This window comes from Pelobates fuscus, chromosome 5 (assembly GCF_036172605.1).
Source record: "Pelobates fuscus isolate aPelFus1 chromosome 5, aPelFus1.pri, whole genome shotgun sequence".
Lineage (NCBI taxonomy): Eukaryota > Metazoa > Chordata > Amphibia > Anura > Pelobatidae > Pelobates > Pelobates fuscus.
In genome coordinates, this window is record NC_086321.1 from 323,489,274 (window position 1) to 323,511,376 (window position 22,103).

General features: G+C 40.3%; 1 protein-coding gene across 14 annotated transcripts in view; it reads left to right on the top strand.

Moving 5' to 3' along the window:
* Nucleotides 1-22,103, top strand: part of PTPRS (protein tyrosine phosphatase receptor type S) — a 359,172-nt gene that overhangs the window by 232,916 nt on the left and 104,153 nt on the right. For all 14 annotated transcript variants that reach the window (XM_063455600.1, XM_063455601.1, XM_063455611.1 and 11 more), the window contains one exon: nt 8,943-9,088. In XM_063455600.1, the coding sequence (XP_063311670.1) occupies nt 8,943-9,088 (146 nt within the window). The remainder of the gene's footprint in view (nt 1-8,942; nt 9,089-22,103) is intronic.

Sequence of the window (22,103 nt, forward strand, 5' to 3'; positions counted from 1 at the left end):
CCTGCATATGACTTACACTGCTTTCCTAAACACTTCCTGTAAAGAGTTATCTAATGTTTACACTTCCTTTATTGCACATTCTGTTTAATTTAGAATGTCTTAACTCCTGCCCTGCTAATAACTTGCTAGACCCTGCAGGTGTCCTGTGTGTTATTAAAGTTCAATTTACAGAGCAGGAGATACTAAGTTACATCAGATTGAAAGTGAAATGATTTTTTTTTTAATGCAGACTATATCCAGAGGAGGTGTGACTAGGGCTGCATAAACAGAAACAAAAGTGTGATTTCCTAAATGCTAGTGAATTGAACAGTGAGACTGCATGGACATGATTTATACACTAAACCTGCTTCATTAAGCTAAAGATATTTTGGTGACTATAGTGTTTCTTTAAGGTGGATTTTATTTTCTAATGTCTTACTCAGTGCAACATTAGACTTGTGTTAAAACCAAATGTTTCAATTACTTTACTCATAAGTGGTTTTAAAGGAACACTATAGGGTCAGTAACACAAACATGTATTACTGCCCCCCTAAATATGGTAAAATCTTATCTGTATTCCAGTCTGCTGAGGCTGGTTCTGCCCCTGATCTGCCTCCTTGTCTGACATCATCAGAAGTGATGATTTCAGCCACTCACAATGCTTTCCCATAAGAAAGCATTGGATTGGCTAAGATAGTTAATTCTGATGATCTCAGCCAAGGAGGCAGGTCAGGGGCGGAGCCAAATGCTGCCCTTGCCAATCAGCATTTCTTCCTAGAGATGCATTGAATCAATGCATTTCTATGACAAAAGTTCAGTGTATCCATGCAGAAGGTGGAGACACTGAATGGAAGTGACTGCCCCAGGAGCACCTCTAGTGGTCATTTGACTAGTGGCTACTGGATGTGACCCTAAGCTGTAATGTAAACCCTGCCTTTTTTCTGAAAAGACAGTGTTTACTGCAAAAAGCCTGCAGACACTGCTTGTACTCACCAGGACAATTACATTAAAGGGATTCTCTAGGGCCAGGAAAACAAACCAGTTTTTCTGGCACTAGAGAATCCTGGAGTGCCCCCCATCCCACTTCACTGAAGGGGTTAAAACCCTTTCAGTCACGTACCTGAATCCAGCGCCAATGTCCCTTGGCAGTGGATCAGGCTCTGCCCACGCTTCTCCCCAGCCGACGTTCGCCAGCAGGAAAGACCTAATGCGCATGCGCGGCAAAGGCCGTGCTCGCATTACGATCTCCCCATAGGTAAGGATTATTTAATGCTTTCCCATGGGGCTTCTGGTGATGCTGGAAGTCCTCATGCACAGCGGGTCTGGCATTTACACACACAGGGTGTTTTGCGTTTAGCTCTTTATAGGTCTTTATCAGTTGCAAATTAATCCTCCATTATAAATTAAATAAAAGTTATTATAGTATCTACATTGCTATTTAAAGCCCACTATCCTATTGGATTTGGGATATTTGAGGAGTGAAAATTCCTTATTACACTAACCTTGAGATGGATTATAAACCTAAATATAGGTACTGTCTCAGACAGGACTATCAGCAATGCCTGTATATATAGTGCCTGAAATGAATAATGACATCAGGCCTCAGGCTAATTTATTCTTGTTGCCCATCAGTGCACAAAGCAACACAAAATTAACCCCTAAGTCCTGCCTGTGCCATCCTTGATTATTATTCATTGCCACCATATTATATTATTCATTGCCACTTTAGATAATCTCTCTCTTATTCATGATAAGGGAGCCTGTGCTGTGTGCCCAGGATTTACTCCATTCATAAAAAAAAATGTAATTTTTTTTTAAGGGATACTATAGTGCCAGGAATACAAAGCTGTATTCGTTCCCTCTGCCCCTCCCCCACCCCCTCCCCTCCACGGCAAATAAACGGTTAAAAAACATTTTATTTACTTACCTGATCCCAGCGCCAATGTCCCTTGGCGCTGGGTCATGGCTCCTCCTCCAACATCCCTTGATAAGTGGGCGTTAATGCTCATGCCCCCTTGTAGAGAAGCATTGAATCAATGCTTTCCTGTGGGGAAATAGCTGACACTGGATGTCCTCATGCAGAACGTGAGGACGTCCTGCGTCAGTTACTGGACCAAAATTCTGTTAGGATCCAGGAAGCGCCTCCAGTGGAGACAGGCTGAAATGTAAACAAAAGTGCAAAAGGGGCAGTGCACCCAGACCACTTCAGTTAGCTGAAGTGGCCTAGGTGCATATAGTGTCCCTTTAACAGTCCAACAGAACCTACATTATAGCTTTTATTTCCCTGCTGAGTTTTATACTGTATATTCTATAAGCAGTGCTGAACATAGTCGACAAAGTAAGCAAAATAATTGGAGGAACAGGACTGGCAAAACATATTTCTAATCATCAGAACCTGTGCAATTGTATCCACTGGTCACACAATAGGTTACAAAACAAAATATTTTAAATATTCTACAACATATTAACTAGCTTACATGCAGGAAATTCGTTTTTTTGTTTTTTTTATTAATTCTTTATTTATGTTGTGCAAGTGAATAATTCAGTGCCACAACAGCTTAAGTAAGCATAAGAACAAGTAAGATATGAGACAATTGTGACATTTGTTAAATCTGCACATATTAGAATGTGAATAGAGATAGAGTGAAAGGCTATTTAGGTATGTCCAACTAAAGATTGAAGTATAGGTGTGTGAACAGGTAGTACATGTTAGACACAGGAGCTTGAAGGAACATGTTAATAAAACATATAACATGGTTTAGGTAAAATTAGGTTAAAATAAAGTGTTGTAGAACATGCTAACTATAACTAATCATCGAGTATGTCATCACTGGTACTCATCACTGTGATGAGGTAAGAAGCACGGGTGGTTCTGCTCAGGAGACAGAAATAACTGCAACTAAGCAGATTCACTGCCATCGAGGACCTATCCAACGCCACAGGTAGGCCGCAATTTCCAGTCTATGTTAATATCAGGTAGGTTGTCATCTCGTGTTCCAATGTGGCGTCGGGTTATATGCTTGCAGGTTTAGGGGGGGTTTGCGGTACCAGAATCCTGCTCTCCCCAGGGGTTGGGTCTTGAGGGGGACCTTTGCAGCATTTCCAGTGCTCTGCCTTCTGTGTCTGGCTGTAGCTTGAGCAAGTGGGTGCTTCGAAGTACTGGGAGTCCCTCTGGTGCGTAGGTGTCTGTTAGGTGGTGCTTCCATGCTGGCTCCCAGCTCAGAGTGTGCTTGGCAATTCGGCAGAAAAGCGCGGGACACCAGCTTCGCAGGTGAGGTACCGTTGGGGTATCGGCAGGCGATGCGCTCCCAGAATGCTTGACAAATCATATCAAATCTGGCCTCGAAGTCCTCCCTTGAAGTTTGGGTTTGTGAGCTCTCCTGTAGGTGCGGGCTTTGAGGCTCTGCTGGTGCAGTGAAGTGAGCTTCCCCAGCGGGGACCGGGATAACCCCCGCGGGTCCAGAGGGGGGGCTGTGGGGCTGGTCAGCCGCCTCCCCCAGACACCAGGCTGCTTAGCTGACGGTACAGGGTCGGCATTTTGAGTTCCCTCTCGTTATAAGACACTCCACAGCTCACGTGCAGTATTTGCCGGTGAGCTGGAAAGGCTCATTTTATGCCTGGAAGTGTTGGAGCTATGAGGAAACACGTCCGGCCATCTTGGTTGTCAGGCCCCGCCCCAGAAATTCAGTTTTATGTAATCTGTTCTCCAGTAATGAAACATAGTTTTTAAAAAAATCAAAAAGCTAAACCTCCAACTGTAACTACGATACAGTAGAATATTGATGATGATTTTGTGAGGACCGTCAACAAGATCTAGTTGACATCTGCTTCGTTTTATCCACAACTAGACAGTCCCCTTTGTCCCATCATTTAAATGGTACATTGTAGACCATGGCAATATGCCCACAGTAGTTTGCAATAATAGTGCCACGAGCATTGTTCAGCCACATAGGAAGGGGACAGATTAGGGGCAGGTGGCTGGGCTTTCCCTTAGTGCTATTAATATTGAGGAGTGGGACATATTAATTGAGAAACAGGAAACCCCATGGTCCTAAGGATGGAGGTAGGAGCACGGAGGCTACCTGCCTCTTTGCTATGCTACTTTAACCGCTGCACATGGAGTATGTTTATAAAGGGCATTCTGTCAGGCTGCCCTGTGAATCACACAGGGCCCCTAAAACGGCATAATTCATTATCACTACAACATAAATGCTGAAAGGAGTAGGGGGTCAGTTTCATGTACCCCCTCTCGACATATTTAGCCAATAATGTTCCATATCCCTTAGTTTCATCTTGATGCAAACCTTTATGGAAACTTTATCTGGGCCTAGTTCTATTTTATTCATTTATTTATTTAATTTTGTGGAGGGGCAGGCAATATCTTAGAAATTCACAAGGAATTCCTGAGCAATTGCTGAACCTAACGCTCTAAGGTCATTTGGAATCAGTTTAGGTTAGGCTCCGATTTGTAGTAATTCTACTCAGTTTGGTTTTGGTAACTATCTACTGAGCAAAAAAGGAAACATATATGGATTGCCATAAAGGATTTAAGAACATTTTGAGTATGGACACCAATGTGAACTTGCTGTGCTAGTAAAATAGGCCTTTATCAACTAAAGCTACAAATATACTTTGGGTGAAGTAGCAGTGAATGGTTTAGGTGAATCGTGATTTGAGAAGATCAAGAGATACATAAGAGTGACCACTGTTATATAAAAGAGCAGTTACAAATCTACACATTGAAAAAACAAACAAACACCATTGCGTGTCTCTATTTAGAATAGAAACAGCTGTTGACTCTAAGGCAATCTGACATATGACAGGGATATGTGCGATCAGTTCGGAAGTGAAATAAACTTCCCAGCTGTTACCAAGTCATGGCAATCATCGGAGTGATCTCATTTTGTTGATTGTTGCAAAGAGTCAATTTTGGAAGTACCTCCCCATAGCAATGTAGCCGTTTACCACTTTATAATCTCCTCAGGCTAGATAAAGTGAACAGGGAGAATTAGCTGCGGTATTTGAATAGCAATCTTCTAATTGAAATTTATGGGGGATATTGGTATTTAACAGATGTAAACCTCTCTTTCTGGACTCTCAAGCACAAAACCACAACAGCTTATTGCAGGGGTAGGCAACCTTTTGCAATCCAGATGCTGTGGACTACATCTCCCATAATACCTTTACAGCCATACCGCCGGCAAAGCATCATGGGAGATGTAATCCTAAACATCTGTAGTGCCGAAGGTTGCCCACCCCTGGAATGCAGTGACTTTAGTTTTCTCTGACATTCAGAAAGTCAGCCCTCTCAGCCTGGGATGTCATATGAGGATGTTTAGCCTCCCCCTTTTTGTGCCCAATATTTTAGTACATGTAAGCAGAATTCGGCCACACTGAATTGCTGCAAACCTCTTGGCACTGCTTCTGTCAAGGGTATGGTGTAAAGAGAAGAGGTTACGTATCATGACATATGTAGAGAGATATCCCTTTTAAATGCGAAATGAATAAGAGATCATATTTAAATAAGAATTTAGGCAATTTAACAAAATATTGAAAGTCACCTATGACTTGGGTTAGAGGAACTCTGCATTACCATAGAAACGTTAGCTCATTTAAGTTACGGGTCAGGAGTGGCTGGCAACATCTTGCCTTCAGGGCATAAACAGTTTGGCAATGGTTTAACCCCGAAGTAGGGGCTCTGGCACCTCTACCCTCGAGCTTCCTTTCTCTCTGCGCCTGCCATATATGGGAGGTTTAGCAAGGCGACCAAGAGCATCAGCGGACACTCTCAGCCTGTCACTGGTCACCCATTGTGAGAAATAGTACAAAGAGGAAAGTAGCTGGGAGATACTTACATGTTGAATCTCTGAAGATAAAGTACATAAACTTAAGTTCTTAGTATTGTTTGGCCCATAGATTGCCCATTGGTGTAAGTATGTTAATATGGTTGACCTCATGTTATGTCGGTATAACCTAATGTTTGGAGTGTTAACCTCTTGAAGATCACCATCTACATTAAACTAATCCGACAAGGATGGGTCATAGTCAACTTTGTTCATGGGAGACATCAATCTAAATTACTCACACTGAAATTTGTGTTTCCACACAACACTTTTTACATATAAAACATATCAAATGTTTCAATGGGCAGGTTGTGATTTTAAATCGGGTACTCCACACCGGGGGACCTCATCCATGCATTGTTTTACATGGCGCATAGCCAAAATAGTATGTGGATCTGTCTGTTCTTTTAAGTTTTAACTGTGATATGTCGGGAGAACAGCTGGGAAGACAGGAACGTATACTGCCTCTCCAGCTCTTCTTCCATCATTTCATTATGGGGAGAGGAGCTGAATCAATGGTGATAGCTGCAAATAGCTCACCTGTAATAAATTCATAGTACATTTGCACAGCTAAAAACCCAGATGAGGTGGGTGCGAGTACAGATAATTGTGTGAGCTAGCCATTTGCCACATCTGGAAATAACTGGAGCCCTGCCATTCTCCAATAATTCTTATGACCATTTTCAGATTTTGGAATTCTGAGCTTTATATAATATATACTGCACATTTTAGAGTGGTCTTTTAGTGTGGCCATTATTTATTTAATTTAATTGAAGGTTTCCCTAGTGAATAAAATGAAACTATTCCATTCCCAAGGCACACCTGGTTACAAATATGGTACCATGTATTTTTTGCTATTGTGCTCAGGTGCTGTGTGTGATGATGTCAGACAGTTTATAGTAATTCAGATGGGGCCTTTCGGTTGCATGATGTCACCTTTGCCAACAAGATCCACAAGACAAGATATCGTCTTTGCAACTAGGCTACTCCTATTTATGGCTGAAATTCAATTCAATTACTGGTGAAACTGGCGATGATGCAAAATGCTGCTGCACCCTTTTCATCTGTGTGGTCTATTAAGCACAGGGTGCGGTATTATAATCAACTGGGACTGTTCTCCGCAAACGTGTGGATGTGCTATTTACTGAGATTCAAAACTTTTCCAAAAATTAGGGTATACATACAAAATACACTCTATATGTTAAAACTGATTCTTATTGATAAATATCCAGTGTATCCTGTTCCCGTGCGTCCAGCTTGTCTGGTTACAATTAAATGTTTGTTAGTCCACCCATTGTACAGTGCTGCGGAATTTGTTGGCGCTATATAAATAATAATTCTATTATACAATCTATTGATTATGTGTGATTTATCATGAATTTGTTTGATAGATATGTTATATGTAGTTTTGGTGCAGAGATGGAAAAGACATGGTGTGATGTGATGTGATTTTCTTGTTATTGTTTTGCTTGTCGTTGTATTTTTTTCTATTTGATTTGATTTCACGTAATATGGACAACGTTACTGTCCAGGGGGCAATAAAAATTATAGAATACTTTCCTGCCGCTAGATTTGCTTTAGTGGATCCCTGATAGCTGTCTGATAACTTGATAAGCAAACCATAATATCCTGTCGGAGGAGATATCAGAGAAAGGGCTATGTAAGCTAGCTGGTTTATTGTGAGTTTTATTTTTTTGTCAGGGATATTACAGAGTATTTTTATCTCTATCAGCACAGGTCCCATTGACACTGCTCCAGCTTGAATAGCAAGTATGTAACCATAGCGACCTAGCAGACCTTACAAGGTACCGAGCAAACAGCAGCTGCAGGTCTTCGCTGAGACTCTGCCCTTGGAAAATTAACACAATCAGTCTAAGATACGGGCTGGTTATCTTCAATGCAGCCTTACCCACAGATGGACATGTGGCAAGTTGCCCCAGTCTGCTATATTAAAGGGACAATTACAATGTCATGTCAGGAAGGCAATGCATGTCGGCTGTGTGTAGAATACCATTTAGATGTATGCCTTAGGGCAAGAGCGTTTCATTTGGTAATTTTCAGCACTGTTGGTTTCACATATGAGTTATGAAGCCCTACGAATTCTATTTGTGGTGTTTGCATTTGATTTTCGTCTTAGGAATTGTACACGGGCAATCTAATCACCACATATAAGTATAGGCAGGTTAAACATCAGCCACCATTTTGACGGCTTCCCCTCTGCCTATATGATTAAATGCATTTACAGCACACACATACTTCCCAACATCTCACACGGACAAAGAAGGACACTTTAATGTTAAGGGTGTGGATGGGGGTGTGACTTTTCTGAAAAAGGTTAGATTATTATTATTATTGGTATTTATATAGCGCCAATATATTCCGTAGCGCTTTACAATATTATAAGAGATGGGAGATTTAACCATAAATGAGACAATTACAAAATGTTACAAGAACAATAGGTTGACGAGAATCCTGCTCAAACAGGCTTACAATCTAGAGGATGATTTACTAATAACAATTTTATGCAACTAAAATATAATTTGGAACTAGAACAATTTATCTTATTTACACAGATTGATTTCTAAACACATTTATTGTAAATAAAAGTTTAAGGACACATTACTGTGAGTAGTATTGTTGTGGAGCTCTGTTATAAATTCAGACACACAACAATATGGAGCTCCTAGAAAAGAGGGACAGAGTGCTTTGGGCCAAAAACAGGGACTGTCCCTCCTAAATAGGGACACTTGGCAAGTATGTTATACAGCATTGCACACTTATAAGAAACAGCCTATAGATATCTATATATGTCTTCTTGCTGATATGCTCTCTGAGTACTGAAAATAAGCTTATCCTATTGCCTGCCTTAAAGGTGCACCGTGAACACCATAACCACTGTAGCTCATATTAGTAGTTATGGTTAAATGAGCTTGCTGACAACAACTTTATAGCAAACTGTGAATTCTTAAGTATGTGAAATATTTTTTCTAGAACCAAAACTTGATGTAAATGTTGGGACTCAAGATTAACTTGGAATGATACTTCCCCCAGATCTGCATCTGTCGTCGTTATTTAATATGTTCTGTAATTACATAATATTTTTTTCCCTGCCCACTTTAGGTTATTTGCAATTCATAAAAAAGCCCACTAATGAAATAGGCGTTTCTGGTGGTGTAGCCTCCTTTGTGTGTCAAGCAGCAGGTGATCCTAAACCTCGTGTCACGTGGAACAAGAAGGGAAAGAAAGTGAACTCGCAAAGATTTGAGGTGAGCTTCTAAGCATTAAATTTCGATTATTTAACCTGTGTCTGTGCTTGGTTAGTAAATTTTATTTTTTTTACATTTAATTTTTTATTTTTTAAGTTGCTCTCTTGTCTTGATATTGGAATTAAATCAACAATGCAAACTAATTAAAGTTTTTAAAAACAACAAAACCCAACAGCTTTTAATAATCAGAAGAGGTTAAAGTAGGGGTGTGAACCTTTGAATACCCAATATTCTGCAGAAGTATCTTATCTAAGAAATGCCAAAACCCATTTTGATTTCCATTTTCCTAATTTTAGTCCATTCTGTTCTTATTGTTTTGCATTGCCCATCCTCCTTTTTTCCAGTTTCTTCTCTTGCAATTTGTACTTGTCCTCCCTAATATTCTCATCACTCACCATAGGCATATCCACTGTCTTTCACCTTTATAACAAACTCCCATATCTGTCACATAAATGAGTGGCTTATTTTACATCTCATCCTTACAGTATCAGACATCACAAGTCTCCCGGAGGAGTGTCAGTGTGTATCCGAGTGTATGTGCCAGTGTGTGTGTATCTCAGTGTGTTTCAATGTGTGTATCTGTGTGTCAGTGTGTATATGAGTGTGTGTGCGTATGTGTGTGTCAAGATGTTCATACATGTTGGGTGTGTGTGTGTGTGTGTGTGTGTGTGTGTTGGGGGGTTGTGACGTAAGCCAGATTTTGCAACATTCTTTTAAACAAAAAAAGAGGAATACGGACGTCAAGATTTTCTGAGGTGGTCAGTGATTTAAACTTGATCAGCAAAAAATATCTTAATTAAGAAATGCTGAATTGCATAAAAAGCTGGAAAAACACTGTTTAAAGGGACACTATAGTCACCACAAAAACTTTAGCTTAATAACGCAGTTTTGGTGTATAGACCATGCCCCTGCATTCTCACTGCATAATTCTCTGCCATTTAGGAGTTAACTCACTTTGTTTATAATCCCTAGTCACAACTCCCTGCATGTGACTTGCATAGCCTTCCTAAACACTTCCTGTAAAGAGTCATCTACAGTTTATCCTTCCTTTATTGCACGTTCTGTTTAATTTAGATTTGCTTATCCCCAGCTATGTTATTAGCTTACTAGACCCAATAAGAGCCTCTTGTATGTGATTAAAGTTCAATTTACAGAGCCATTCATTCTGAGGTTTATTAGTGGGTCCCTTCCCTCCTCTCTGTGGTATTTACGTTATTATACATTATTATTATTAGTTATATAGTGTCAACACATTCCGCAGTGCTTTACAATTATATAATAGGGATATATTGGAGATAAAGAGGTTCCTGTTCCTAAAAAGCCAAATTTCAAGCAAAGTCTTTGAACAAAATTTCTTAATGGAACAATAAAAGAAAAATAGTTAATAGACAAGATGGCATTCAGGAAACAAGATGGCTGACAGCAGCAGGTTACTAGAGGATTCATTGTCATCATCTGTATCTTTGTTCTACATTACATTGTCTTTCAATTACCATATAAATATCTTGCGACCATACTTGTGCTGTTTCCCTTCTTTTTCTCTGTATCTACTCCTGACATGCCTTTATATGCAATTACATTTCCTTTACATCAAGATGAAGCCACTAGCCTGTAAAAAAAAAAATCTTTTATACAGGCATGTAAAATCTTGTTTACATGCCTAGGAACATTTACTGAGTGTTTTTTCAGAGTATCCACCGATGTGTAGTTCTGGAGGCCTTTTGAAGGAAAACTACAATCCTATTTTATTATTAAAATTAGATTATATGGTTTCATTTCTCCATTTTTCTGTCCTGATGTCCTTTTTTTTTTTTTTTTTTTTTTTTGTTATGTGGTATCATCATCCATCTGTAAGGTGGTACTTTTGCAACTAGATAAGAGAAAATGAACTGCTAATATATCAATTAAACCTCAGAATATCTTGCAGAAAACTGCTGAACCATTGCAAATAAATAAATAAAAATAGTTTAGTAATGTCAAACGAAATGCCTGCCTTAGTAGGATGATTCATTCAGAAAACAAACAAAAAAGAAAAAACAATAGAATAATCAAATCTATGCAGTGCACACCAGTAAATAAATGTTTGCAAGACGTTGTGTCCTTTGTTGTTGAATTGATTCTTGCTTTAGATAAATAGATAAGGGGATTTCACAGTGATTTACAAGACTTTGACTTCAGGCAACTAAAGTCACTTTTCGTTACTTCCATAGCTTGCTTTTTAGCGCAGTCTCTCTCTCACACACGGTTTCTCTCCCACTGAAACGCTACTCTTTATGACACTATATAACCCTGATGTTATTACACCCGTTGCTAAACCCATAAAGCAAAGAACTGAACACTGACCAATAAAATCATCATTCCTATAAAAGAAACGACTAAAGTAGTCTGCCCTACCTGCTGGGTGAAGGATTTTTGTTTTGTTTTGTACATGTATCTTTGAGGCACAGGTTTGTTACTCACAGTAGCATATCTAAAGATATTATAGGAGATTAGTTACTGAATTATTATTTCCTAAATTTCTAATCTCTATATCACAATCCGTGAGGATTCTGTTTAGCCACTGGATCCATGCCAAATGGAACCACCTTGTTTGGGCAACAGCAATATTTATACAAATTTTTAAAAAATTATTTTAAATGAAAAAAAATATATATATATATAACTCCCTATGCCTTGTTTGAATTCATAGTTTTGCATTAGCAATTTGGAATCTCTCCATTAAATATACATCAGTTTAATGTCGACCTTGTTTTTAATTATCTCACATTAGGCACAGCACCACGTAGGTTCCCCTACTCTTTTATCTCAGGTCTCTCTCTCACATGCCTATTAATCACATTTTTTATCTTTCTGAAGTCCTCTAATTTTGCTCATTGAGCCTTTCTTTTGATTTCCCCCTCTCTGAACCTCTATCAAACCTTCTTAATCAGTGTGTCCATCTTTTTATCTAGGTGTCTAATCTGTCCTTGTTTGAGTGATAACTATGGTATAGAAACCATGTTCGTCTCTCTCTCTCTCTCTCTCTCTTTCTCTTTCTCTTTCTCTTTCTCTCTCTTTCTCTCTCTCTTTCTCTCTCTCTTTCTCTCTCTCTCTCTCTCTCTCTCTCTCGTTGGAGAGAGGGCATTTTAACTTGCGATATTTCCTCCTCTTTCCTTAGCTATGCTTTTCCCTCTGCTATGTGTTCAAATCCTACACAATGTATTGTGTTTTTTCGCAGTCGAGCTCAGCTAAAGAACTTTTGCTTGTGACACAAGTTCACTGCCCGGTATTCACCCTTGCCTCCAATTAAACAGGGCTCTCATGACCCCCTGTTCCTGTCTGGCAGCTTGTTTTGTCAATTACTTGTATCTTTTATTTACTCGCTGTACACTGTTTTGTATATGTGTGTTCTAAATAAAATGATAATAATACGGATGGCGATAAGCTCAGCATTTTGTTGCCAAAAAACAAAAGATGATTACATAGCTTATGCCAATGCTCAGATTTGACCCCTGAATGTAGAAGGTAAAAAGAGACTTTAAAGCTTCATGTTGCTTTTTAATTTATATGTCTGTCTATATATATTTATATTATTATATTTACATATACAAATTTCTAGCAGCTGTGTTAGAGAATCAATAGATATATAGCACAGATTAAGGGGTGCAAAGATAGTAATACATGAATATGTATTTAAATTCTTTATGGCTGCGATAATTGGTATTAGGTTAAATTAAAGCAGTGTCTCATTAACACGCATACAGAAGAGCCTACTAATTAACCAACAGTTAACACACTTTGTAGACTAGATAACAGTTACAGACATGCATAATAATTAGAGATTATTCTAGCTTTAGTGACTGAATAATCTAAATTTTATTAACGACAGGAGGCGAATATTTGCTTTATCTTTCTTTACTGATCCTCCCAGCAGCAAAGAGTTAACAATAGTATAAACAATTCAACCAATCAGAGTGTATAACAGTATTATATAATGTCAAGCTCCTCCCAATTCCTCTTTCTTGCTGAAGCCGACGACATCTGTGTATCGACAATAGAACCATAATTAAGAACTGTGGATTAGTTCGATGTCCTGTTGTAGTCAACCGTGTAAACTTCGGTAGGGTTGATGAATCCATGTGACCCAAGCGTTAGGTTGTTTCACACTAAAGGGAAGAATAGAAAATCATGAGGTGTATAGGTTCTCATACTAGTTGAATGCAAGTTATGGCATGTGTACTGAGAACAATTATTCATTACATTTTATGTAAGATAATGTTAAGAATATCAAACACTTGGTTAGAATGTAGTGATGTAAAACCCATGACAGGTGATGTGTAAATGTGCCTGAAATCAAAATGGTTAGAGACGTGTGATAACTTACCTTAGGGTGGGGAAGAAGGGCGGGAAAATATTCGCCTCCTGTCGTTAATAAAATTAAGATTATTCAGTCACTAAAGCTAGAATAATCCCTAATTTTATGGCAAGACAGGAGGCTTCATATTTGCTGTTTTAACGCTCCTATATGATAGAAGATGTGGCTTGTGGCATAGGTTTGAAATAGAATGTACGGAAAGTAGACTCTCTGGACCAATCTGCAGATGATAAAATGTCTGAGAGTGAGCTACCCGCACGAAAGGCTGAGGATGCGGCTGCTCCTCTGACTGAATGAGCACCAAAAGCTGGGTCAATACCTGCTTGCGCTAGTATCCATCTGATCCACCGTGCGACGGTGGGGGCTGATACCGGTTTATGTGGTTTGACATAGGACATGAGGAGGGGTCCCGTAGGGGGGCGTAGAGTGGCTGTGGCATCTAGAGAGTGCCTTACGCAGAGCGCCACGCAGAGTGACTGTCTGTTTGGGAAGTAAGGGTAGAATACGGAGGAAGAATTAGTTTTTGTTCGTCTGGTGATGTGAAACTTAACGCCTTCAGGCGAGAAGATTACTGCGTGGAAATCAAATGCTCGAATATCAGAGACCCTACGGAAGGATACCAGACATAGGAGTAAGGCCAGTTTGGCCGAGAGTTGACATAGCGTCAAATTCTCATTAGAAGGCCAGGATTCTAGAAGAGAAAAGACCTGAGTGACATCCCAGAAGCAGGAGTATTTAGGAAGAGGGGGTCTGGCTAGCCTGATCCCTCGTAAAAGTCTACAGACTGAAGGATGTTTCCCTATTGATGCATTGTCAATGGGGCTATGGGCCGCAGAATTAGCTGATCTATAAACATTAATTGACCGATAGGATTTGCCCTGATCGAATAGGATAAACAGAAAGTTTAGGATGGTCGTCAGAGGTGCTGAAAAGGGATCGGTATCCCTTGCCAAACACCAGCTAACCCATGTCTTCCATGCAGCGAGGTAAGCTCGTCTAGTGCCTGGGGCCCAGGAGTCCCATAGGAGAGCCTGAGTTGTCTCTGAAAGTCCTGAGACATTCCAAGATCCCCTGAAGCGGTCCAAGCTACAAGTTGGAGCCGGTTCTGAAGGGCGAGTGGATGACAGTGCCCTGCTGGGTTCCTGAGGATGTCGGGGGATCGAGGTAGTAGAATTGGACAATTCACCGACAATTCTAACAGGGTTGGAAGCCAAGTCTGGGCTCTCCATAGTGGAGTGACAAGGACTATTGTCACTACTAGGGATTTTAACCCAGTAAAGGGTGCGTTGGATCATGGAGAAAGGTGGGAACGCATAAGCTCCTGTCTCCGGCCAAGGATGTAGAAAGGCGTCGACTGCCCATGACTGGGGGTCTGGGAGCCAGCTGATAAAGGCTTCCGTCTGGCGGTTCAGACGGGATGCAAACAGGTTCAGTGTAAGGGGCCCGCGAAGGCAGTGAATTTGATGGAACAAGCGGGGGTCCAATTGCCAGTCGCTTACATCCCTCCAATGGCGAGAGAACCAATCTGCGACTAGGTTGTCCGTGCCCGGAAGACATTCCGCTCTGATGGATAAATTCCGCTCTAGGCAGAATTGGTAGAGATTCTTGGTAAGGTCGGATAGTAGCTTGGATCGGGAGCCTCCTAACCAATTCACATAGCGCACTGCAGAGACGTTGTCCATGCGCAGTATTAGTGAACAATTGAAACAGTCTTTTGCGAAACTGCAGACAATTGATGTGCAGTGCTTGTTCGGAGGGGGACCATAGTCCCCCGGTGGATCCTTGGGCGCACGTGGCGCCCCATCCCAGGAGACTGGCATCGGATTCCAGAATTAAATCTGGTTGTGATCCGAAGATGGTTTCGCCATTCCAGGCTTCCATATTGTGAAGCCACCAGTGAAGTTCTATACGAACTTTGTCTGTCAGGTAGATGTACTTATCGTAGGAGGTGGAACGGTGCAGGTAATATGTCATGAGCCGTTGCATGGCTCGGTAGTGTAAAGGTCCTGGGTAGATGGCTTGAATAGAGGCGGACAGTAGGCCTATAGTATGGGCCAGATCGCGTAAGCGAATCTGATGGGCTGATAACAATTTGCGAATGTCTTTTTTTATGAATATGATTTTGGCGGAGGGTAGTTGCAAAATCGCCTCTACGGAATCTATCAGAAACTGAACCTTTTGGGAAGGTTCTAGGGCTGACTTCTGGAAATTTATTACAAAACCTATGTTTGTAGTAAGGCCGTCGTCATGTCCGTGTGATGTCGTAAGAGGTCTGCGTCCTGTGCCAATATCAGGATGTCGTCCAAGTATATGATGGACCGAATCCCCTGTCATCGGAGTAGCGCCATCACTGGTTTCATCAGTTTCGTGAAACATCATGGTGCGGAGCATAGTCCGAACGGGAGACATGTGAACTGCCAGATTTCCTCTTGCCAGAGGAATTGAAGGAAAGCTTGATGGTTGCGAGCAATAGGAACTGTGAGGGATGCGTCTTTGAGATCGAATGTGGAGAACCAATCTCCCACGCAAAGGAGGTCCCTGAGTAGATGGATGCCCTCCATCTTGAAGTGGCGATACCTAACAAAGTGATTCAGGTTTTTTACGTTGATAATTGGGCGTAGGTCTCCAGTTTTTTTGTGGACCAGAAAAATGTTGCTTAGAAAAGTATGTGGGAACGGGGATTTTTCTATTGCCCCTTTTTCCACAAGCTTGCACAGTTCTGTTTGTAGTGTCAGGTTGTCTGATGCAGACATCTGTAGTGGTGTAGGTGGTGTAGGTGGGGTGTCTTGGAAGGGTGTGGAAAGGAAATCTATTTTGAACCCTTGGATTGTGTGTAGGATCCATGGATCCTGAGAAAGTAGTTCCCACTGTTGGAAAAAAATGGTTAATCGACCTGCTATAGGTACATTGAAAAAAGGGAGATTTATTACCTGGAGCAGTTCTTCCGCGTAGGGAGGCAGATCCACGTCCCCGGATAGACCCTCTATTAGTGAATAGTTGCCTGTGGTAGGGACGGGTTTGTCCCGATTGCCAATAGTTTTCTGAAGGGCGAGGCCTGTAGCCTGTGAAGGCAATTCTGCTGTTCGTTCGGCCTCTATAACGTCCAGCTCTCCCAGAAAAACGACCTGGCTGAGAACGAAAAACCCTGCGCAAGGAGGATTGGACACAATGTCTGAACGCTACTTCAGACTACAGGGCGCCACAATCACTAAGATATATAATAGTATAATTCAGGATAATCCCATAAATGAAAAACTATCCGTGGAAATACGAAGTCCACTTTATTTGAGACAATAGTACACAAAAGTGCAACATGCACAATGCGTACAGAATAATAAAATAATTAAAAGTAAATACACAGCCAAATTGGCCAAGAACCCCTAAGGATAGCAGCTATAAACATACAAGAAGCTTGAATTATAGTAAAGTGCCAAGTGCAGAAATGCAGGATGTTAATAATATTGCTCCATGAGCTAAAGGCAGCACAAGGTACACAAATACTATAAAATAAAGTGCATGTAGAAAAAAGACTGCTATACCAAAAGTGCAGGGATCTTGTAGATGCTCAACGCGTTTCGTCGATGTCGACTTCCTCAGGAGCTTGCTGGATTCTTGCTGGTTCTCTTCTTCTTTTAAATCTGCCGGTCCGGCCGCCATTTAATGATGGCGCATGCGCAGACCGTGCCGTGCGCACCGTCATACGTGATGACGTGCGGCTGGTCGGTGTGCGCATTTGCCAACCAAGCTGGAATGCAAATAAACTTTATGTGTAATATACACAGCCACAAAACGAGCAAAACTCCACTTGGAGCGCTCGAAAATGATGCGGTCTGAATTTACAGACCTACCTATATACAATCTATGTTATAATACATATCTGGCAACCTAAATTAAAATGCAAATTGGACCAGAAGAAGCCAAATTGGCCAATAGGGCCAGCACGTATGACGGTGCGCACGGCACGGTCTGCGCATGCAAGGCAAAATCAATAAATGAAATATAGGGTGTTAGCACTTTAAGGTGCTATAAAAAGTAGAGAAATAAGTTACTTACCAGATCCGATGTCAGGCGAGTTGGTTGCTGAACTGATGGCACTGAAACGCGAATTAAAATGGCAGCCGCCAGTAAAAAGGCGGGAAAAAAATGCACTTGGTAAGTGCAGATGCGAACGGGCGGGGTGCCGCAAAGGGCGCGAAACTGAGCCGCGGACTCCTGGGAAATGGAGTCCGCGGCACTGACAGGAAGCCTGAACGGCTAAGACCGCGGTCTCCCTCAGAAACGCAGGGAAAAGCGCGGTAAACGGCGGAGAAATGAATAGAAGTGTAAATGTAATAATTGAGTCGCGAGAAAATCCGGCGATTTAAAGGAAACAACTAATTAAAAAGTTGGTTAGAAAAGCTGAAAAGGTAGCTTAAGATGTGAAAGAAAAGTGAAGTTAACAGAGCATGAATGTTGGTTTACACAGAAAGTGTTGTTAAAGTGATAGGTGAATAGAGTGTTAAAATATTTGACCATTTATTAATAAATTTAATTAAAATATTGTATTAAAAGCTAAATGATACAGCAATATAATTGGAGTAGACTCACCTGGGAGGCAAGCAGCAAAGAAAGAGGAATTGGGAGGAGCTTGATGACATCATATAATACTGTTATACACTCTGATTGGTTGAATTGTTTATACTTTTGTTAACTCTTTGCTGCTGGGAGGATCAGTAAAGAAAGATAAAGCAAATATGAAGCCTCCTGTCTTGCCATAAAATTAAGCAACATGTAACTCACGCTGCTGTGTAAATATATAATTTGGAATTTATATATGCTGGGTTGAGTATTTATTTTTGTATAGGGGAGGATTTATCAAATTGTTGTGTTCTAAGTGGTGCAAAAATTTAAAAAGGACAATGGAATGTGCCTGCTGGTTATGCTAGTTTCCACGGTGATTGCTTGACTTTAATACGTAAAAACCCTTTTTAGAACACAATTCTTAGATAAACCTCCTGTATATGTGTATCTTAAATAAATAGACACAAAATGGCTATGCTTCCATAGGCAGCCTGTTAATTGTTTAGAAGCTGCATTTTAATCAAAAGCAAGAAATGAGACCGCAATCTCTACTAAAAAGATACTATCTTTTAAAAGTACACTATAGTGTCAGGAATACTAACCTGTATTCCTAAAACTCTAGTGTTAAACTATTAAGGTCACGCCCCCCTCTGTGGCTGAGATCATCAACCTCAATGATCTCAACCAATCAAATGCTTTCCCATAAAATACTCTGCATTGAGCCATTCAGCATCTCCTCATAGAGATACATTGAATCAATGTATGTCTTAGGAGAACTTCAGTGCCTCCATGCAGGACGTGGAGACGCTGAATGCCAGTGTTGCACACTATGCTGCGCTAGACTAGGACCTGAGTGACTGCTACTAGGCAGCTCTGAGAAAAGGCAGTGTTTACATTGAAAAGCCTGCAGGGACATGCTATAGACATTAGAGCCACTACATTAAGCTGTAGTGCTTCTGGTGACTATAGTGTCTCTTTAAATTCAATGTGAAAGATTGGTTTTACATGAAACTCATCTGAGAATGTGTTGTTTTTTTCCCCCTAAATGCACCCCCTAAGTACTGTAGGCCAATTCTGTTTCATATTGATTTTAGTTTACAAACAATTCTGTTGTATTGACTGTTACATTCTTTCAATCAAGTACTTCATGTTAGATCAATCTCATGTACCACAGGGGGTATATGCACCATCAGTTGAAAGAGTCGGATTTAATGCTATACACTGGCTTAAATACAAGTTGCTTCGGTCCAGCTGTAATTTGTACCATAAAGAATTAATATGTGAACATTTCAATAATTTCGGTACAAATGATCATATAAGATACTATTGGACCTTGTATGTCCATGTACGATCTAAAATAGTTAGCATGTGTTTTTAATTTGATTTCAAACTGTTGACTACTACTGTCCATTTGTCTGTAATTTCCATATTGCTTGACACTCTGGCATTTGTGCTGGGATGTTTTCTGTACATTATCCAGCTTTTATGTAAATCCTTACACAAAATTGATAACAAATACTTACTGTGCCAACTGAGTAGGGAAATATCCTCAGGATAGTTCCAAATGTCTGAGAAACTGTTTGTGGTATTACTCTGTGAAACCGCTGAGAGATAGTAACATCTGAAAAGAGACTTGCGTCAATGAAGTTCAGCCTTCCTTACATTTGTTTTTTGCTGTGGATCCAAAAGAAGGCAAAAAAAAACCCCAGTTTGAAGCACTTCCAATTTTGGAACAAGCTAGGAAAAAAATTCCTTTTGACCCCAGAATGGCAGTCAGATTTATCCTTGGATCAAGCAGTTATTACCCTACATTGAAGGATTATATCCTTGAATATTCTGTTTTTGCAAGTATGCATCTAGTAGCTGTTTGAACATCTATATGGACTCTGATAAAACCACTTCTTCAGGCAGAGAATTCCACATCCTTATTGTTCTTTCAGTAAAAAAACTTTTCCTTTGCCTTAGACAAAAGCTTCTTTCTTCCAGTCTAAACGCATGACCTCGTGTAAAGTCCGGTTTGTGAATAGATTTCCACACAATGGTTTGTATTGGCCCCGATAGTAGGGAACTATATAGCCATAAGTCTGATTTTAATGTTAAAATTACAATAAAATCCCCTTCCTCCTCTCTCACACACACACACCAAAAAAACAGAGGATTTCATGAAGATGACCTCTATATGACATGCTCACAAAGACTGTGTTGGAATGTCATTGAAATACCAACCCAGTCAAAAAAATCACAAAAGACACTACTTTGTATTGTGTGTTTTTTTTCTGTGCCTGGCAAAGCTTGACAAAAGGCAGGGCTAATGTGGCAACTGGAGGGAAAATGGTTCTATGGAGATTTCCACCTTCTTACTGAATCCTCCGTAGACATTAGTGTTGTACTATTGCACATGGCAAGATTACAGCACTGACAAAAGCTACGGGCAAATGAAGAGCCAGAAGCTGAAGAGGACCTCGAGGAAGAAGATGGCAACGTCCGTGAGGGACAAGTTTAGGTAATCACTACCTTTTCCGGCCCCCCATGGTCACCGCACAGCAAGCAGAGTAGTCACCATCTGGGGTCTCTGCAAAATATGCCAAGACCCCAAAAGGTGACAGAGGCACTTTGTTTTTATTCTTTCTAATACTTTGGGGGTTTTTTTACACACACAAGAAATACAGCAGATGATGGTTTAGAAGTCTATGTAGCTTATTTTGTTTTAGCTAAGCATTTAAAAGTGTTCCATATTGTAAACATGTTGGTGAGTGTATGTAATGTAACTAAAATGTACAGTGGATTACATATCAACTAAATAATAGATTGTTGTTTTGAGTTAACCATTTTCCAAACAACAAAACAGAGTCCATCAGTGATCATTCAAGCGATCTGTTGTAGATAATGTAACAATTTCTTATCATTCTTAGGGCATGCAACCCCTTTATTCACACAATAATGTATACAAATGTATACTGCCTTTTACATTCCAGAACAATTCAAATACAATTTAATATTTGCTGATGATACAAAGATATGTAACAGGGTTGATATGTAACAGGAGGGATAAGCCAAATGGCAAATGATTTAGGTAAACTAGAAAAATGGTCAGATCTGTGGCAGCTGACATTCAATGTAAATAAGTGCAAGATAATGCATCTTGGACGTAAAAACCCAAGGGCAGAGTATAGAATGTTTGATAGAGTCCTAACCTCAACATCTGAGGAAAGGGATTTAGGGGTGATTATTTCTGATGACTTTAAAGGTAGGCAGACAATGTAATAGAGCAGCAGGAAATGCTAGCAGAATGCTTGGTTGTATAGGGAGAGGTATTAGCAGTAGAAAGAGGGAAGTGCTCATGCCATTGTACAGAACACTGGTGAGACCCCACTTGGAGGATTGTACACAGTACGGGAGACCTTATCTTCAGAAGGATATTGATACTTTGGGGAGAGTTCAGAGAAGGGCTAGTAAACTGGTTCATGAATTACAGGATAAAAGTTACCAGGAAATGTTAAAGGAACTTAACATGTATAGCTTGGAGGAAAGACGAGACGGGGGGATATGATAAAAAAACAACAACTTTTAAATACATAAAAGGAATCAACACCGTAAAGGAGGAGACTGTATTTAAAAGAAGACAAACTGCCATAACAAGAGGGCATAATCTTAAATTAGAGGGGAAAAGGTTTGAAAATAATATCAGAAAGTATTACTTCACTGAGAGGGCAGTGCATGCATGGAATAGCCTTCCACCTGAAGTGGTAGAGGTTAACACAGTGAAGGAGTTAAAGCATGCGTGGGATAGGCATAAGGCTATCCTAACTATATAGATAAGGCCAGGGACTAATGAAGGTATTTAGAAAATTGGGCAGACTAGATGGGCCTAATGGTTCTTATCTGCAGTCACATTCTATGTTTCTATAATAGATAAAACCATATTTACTTTCCTGTTTGTAAAGTCATGATATTCAGATATCACTCTGTTCCTACCTGTAGGGAAACACAAATTAGCATACCACATAGTAAACAAGTTTGCATTTGAAACTATTCTTGCTATCAGTCAAAGAGGAAGGAAAATATTAGAGTGATAATTCTGTTGAGAACACTGGTTATTGG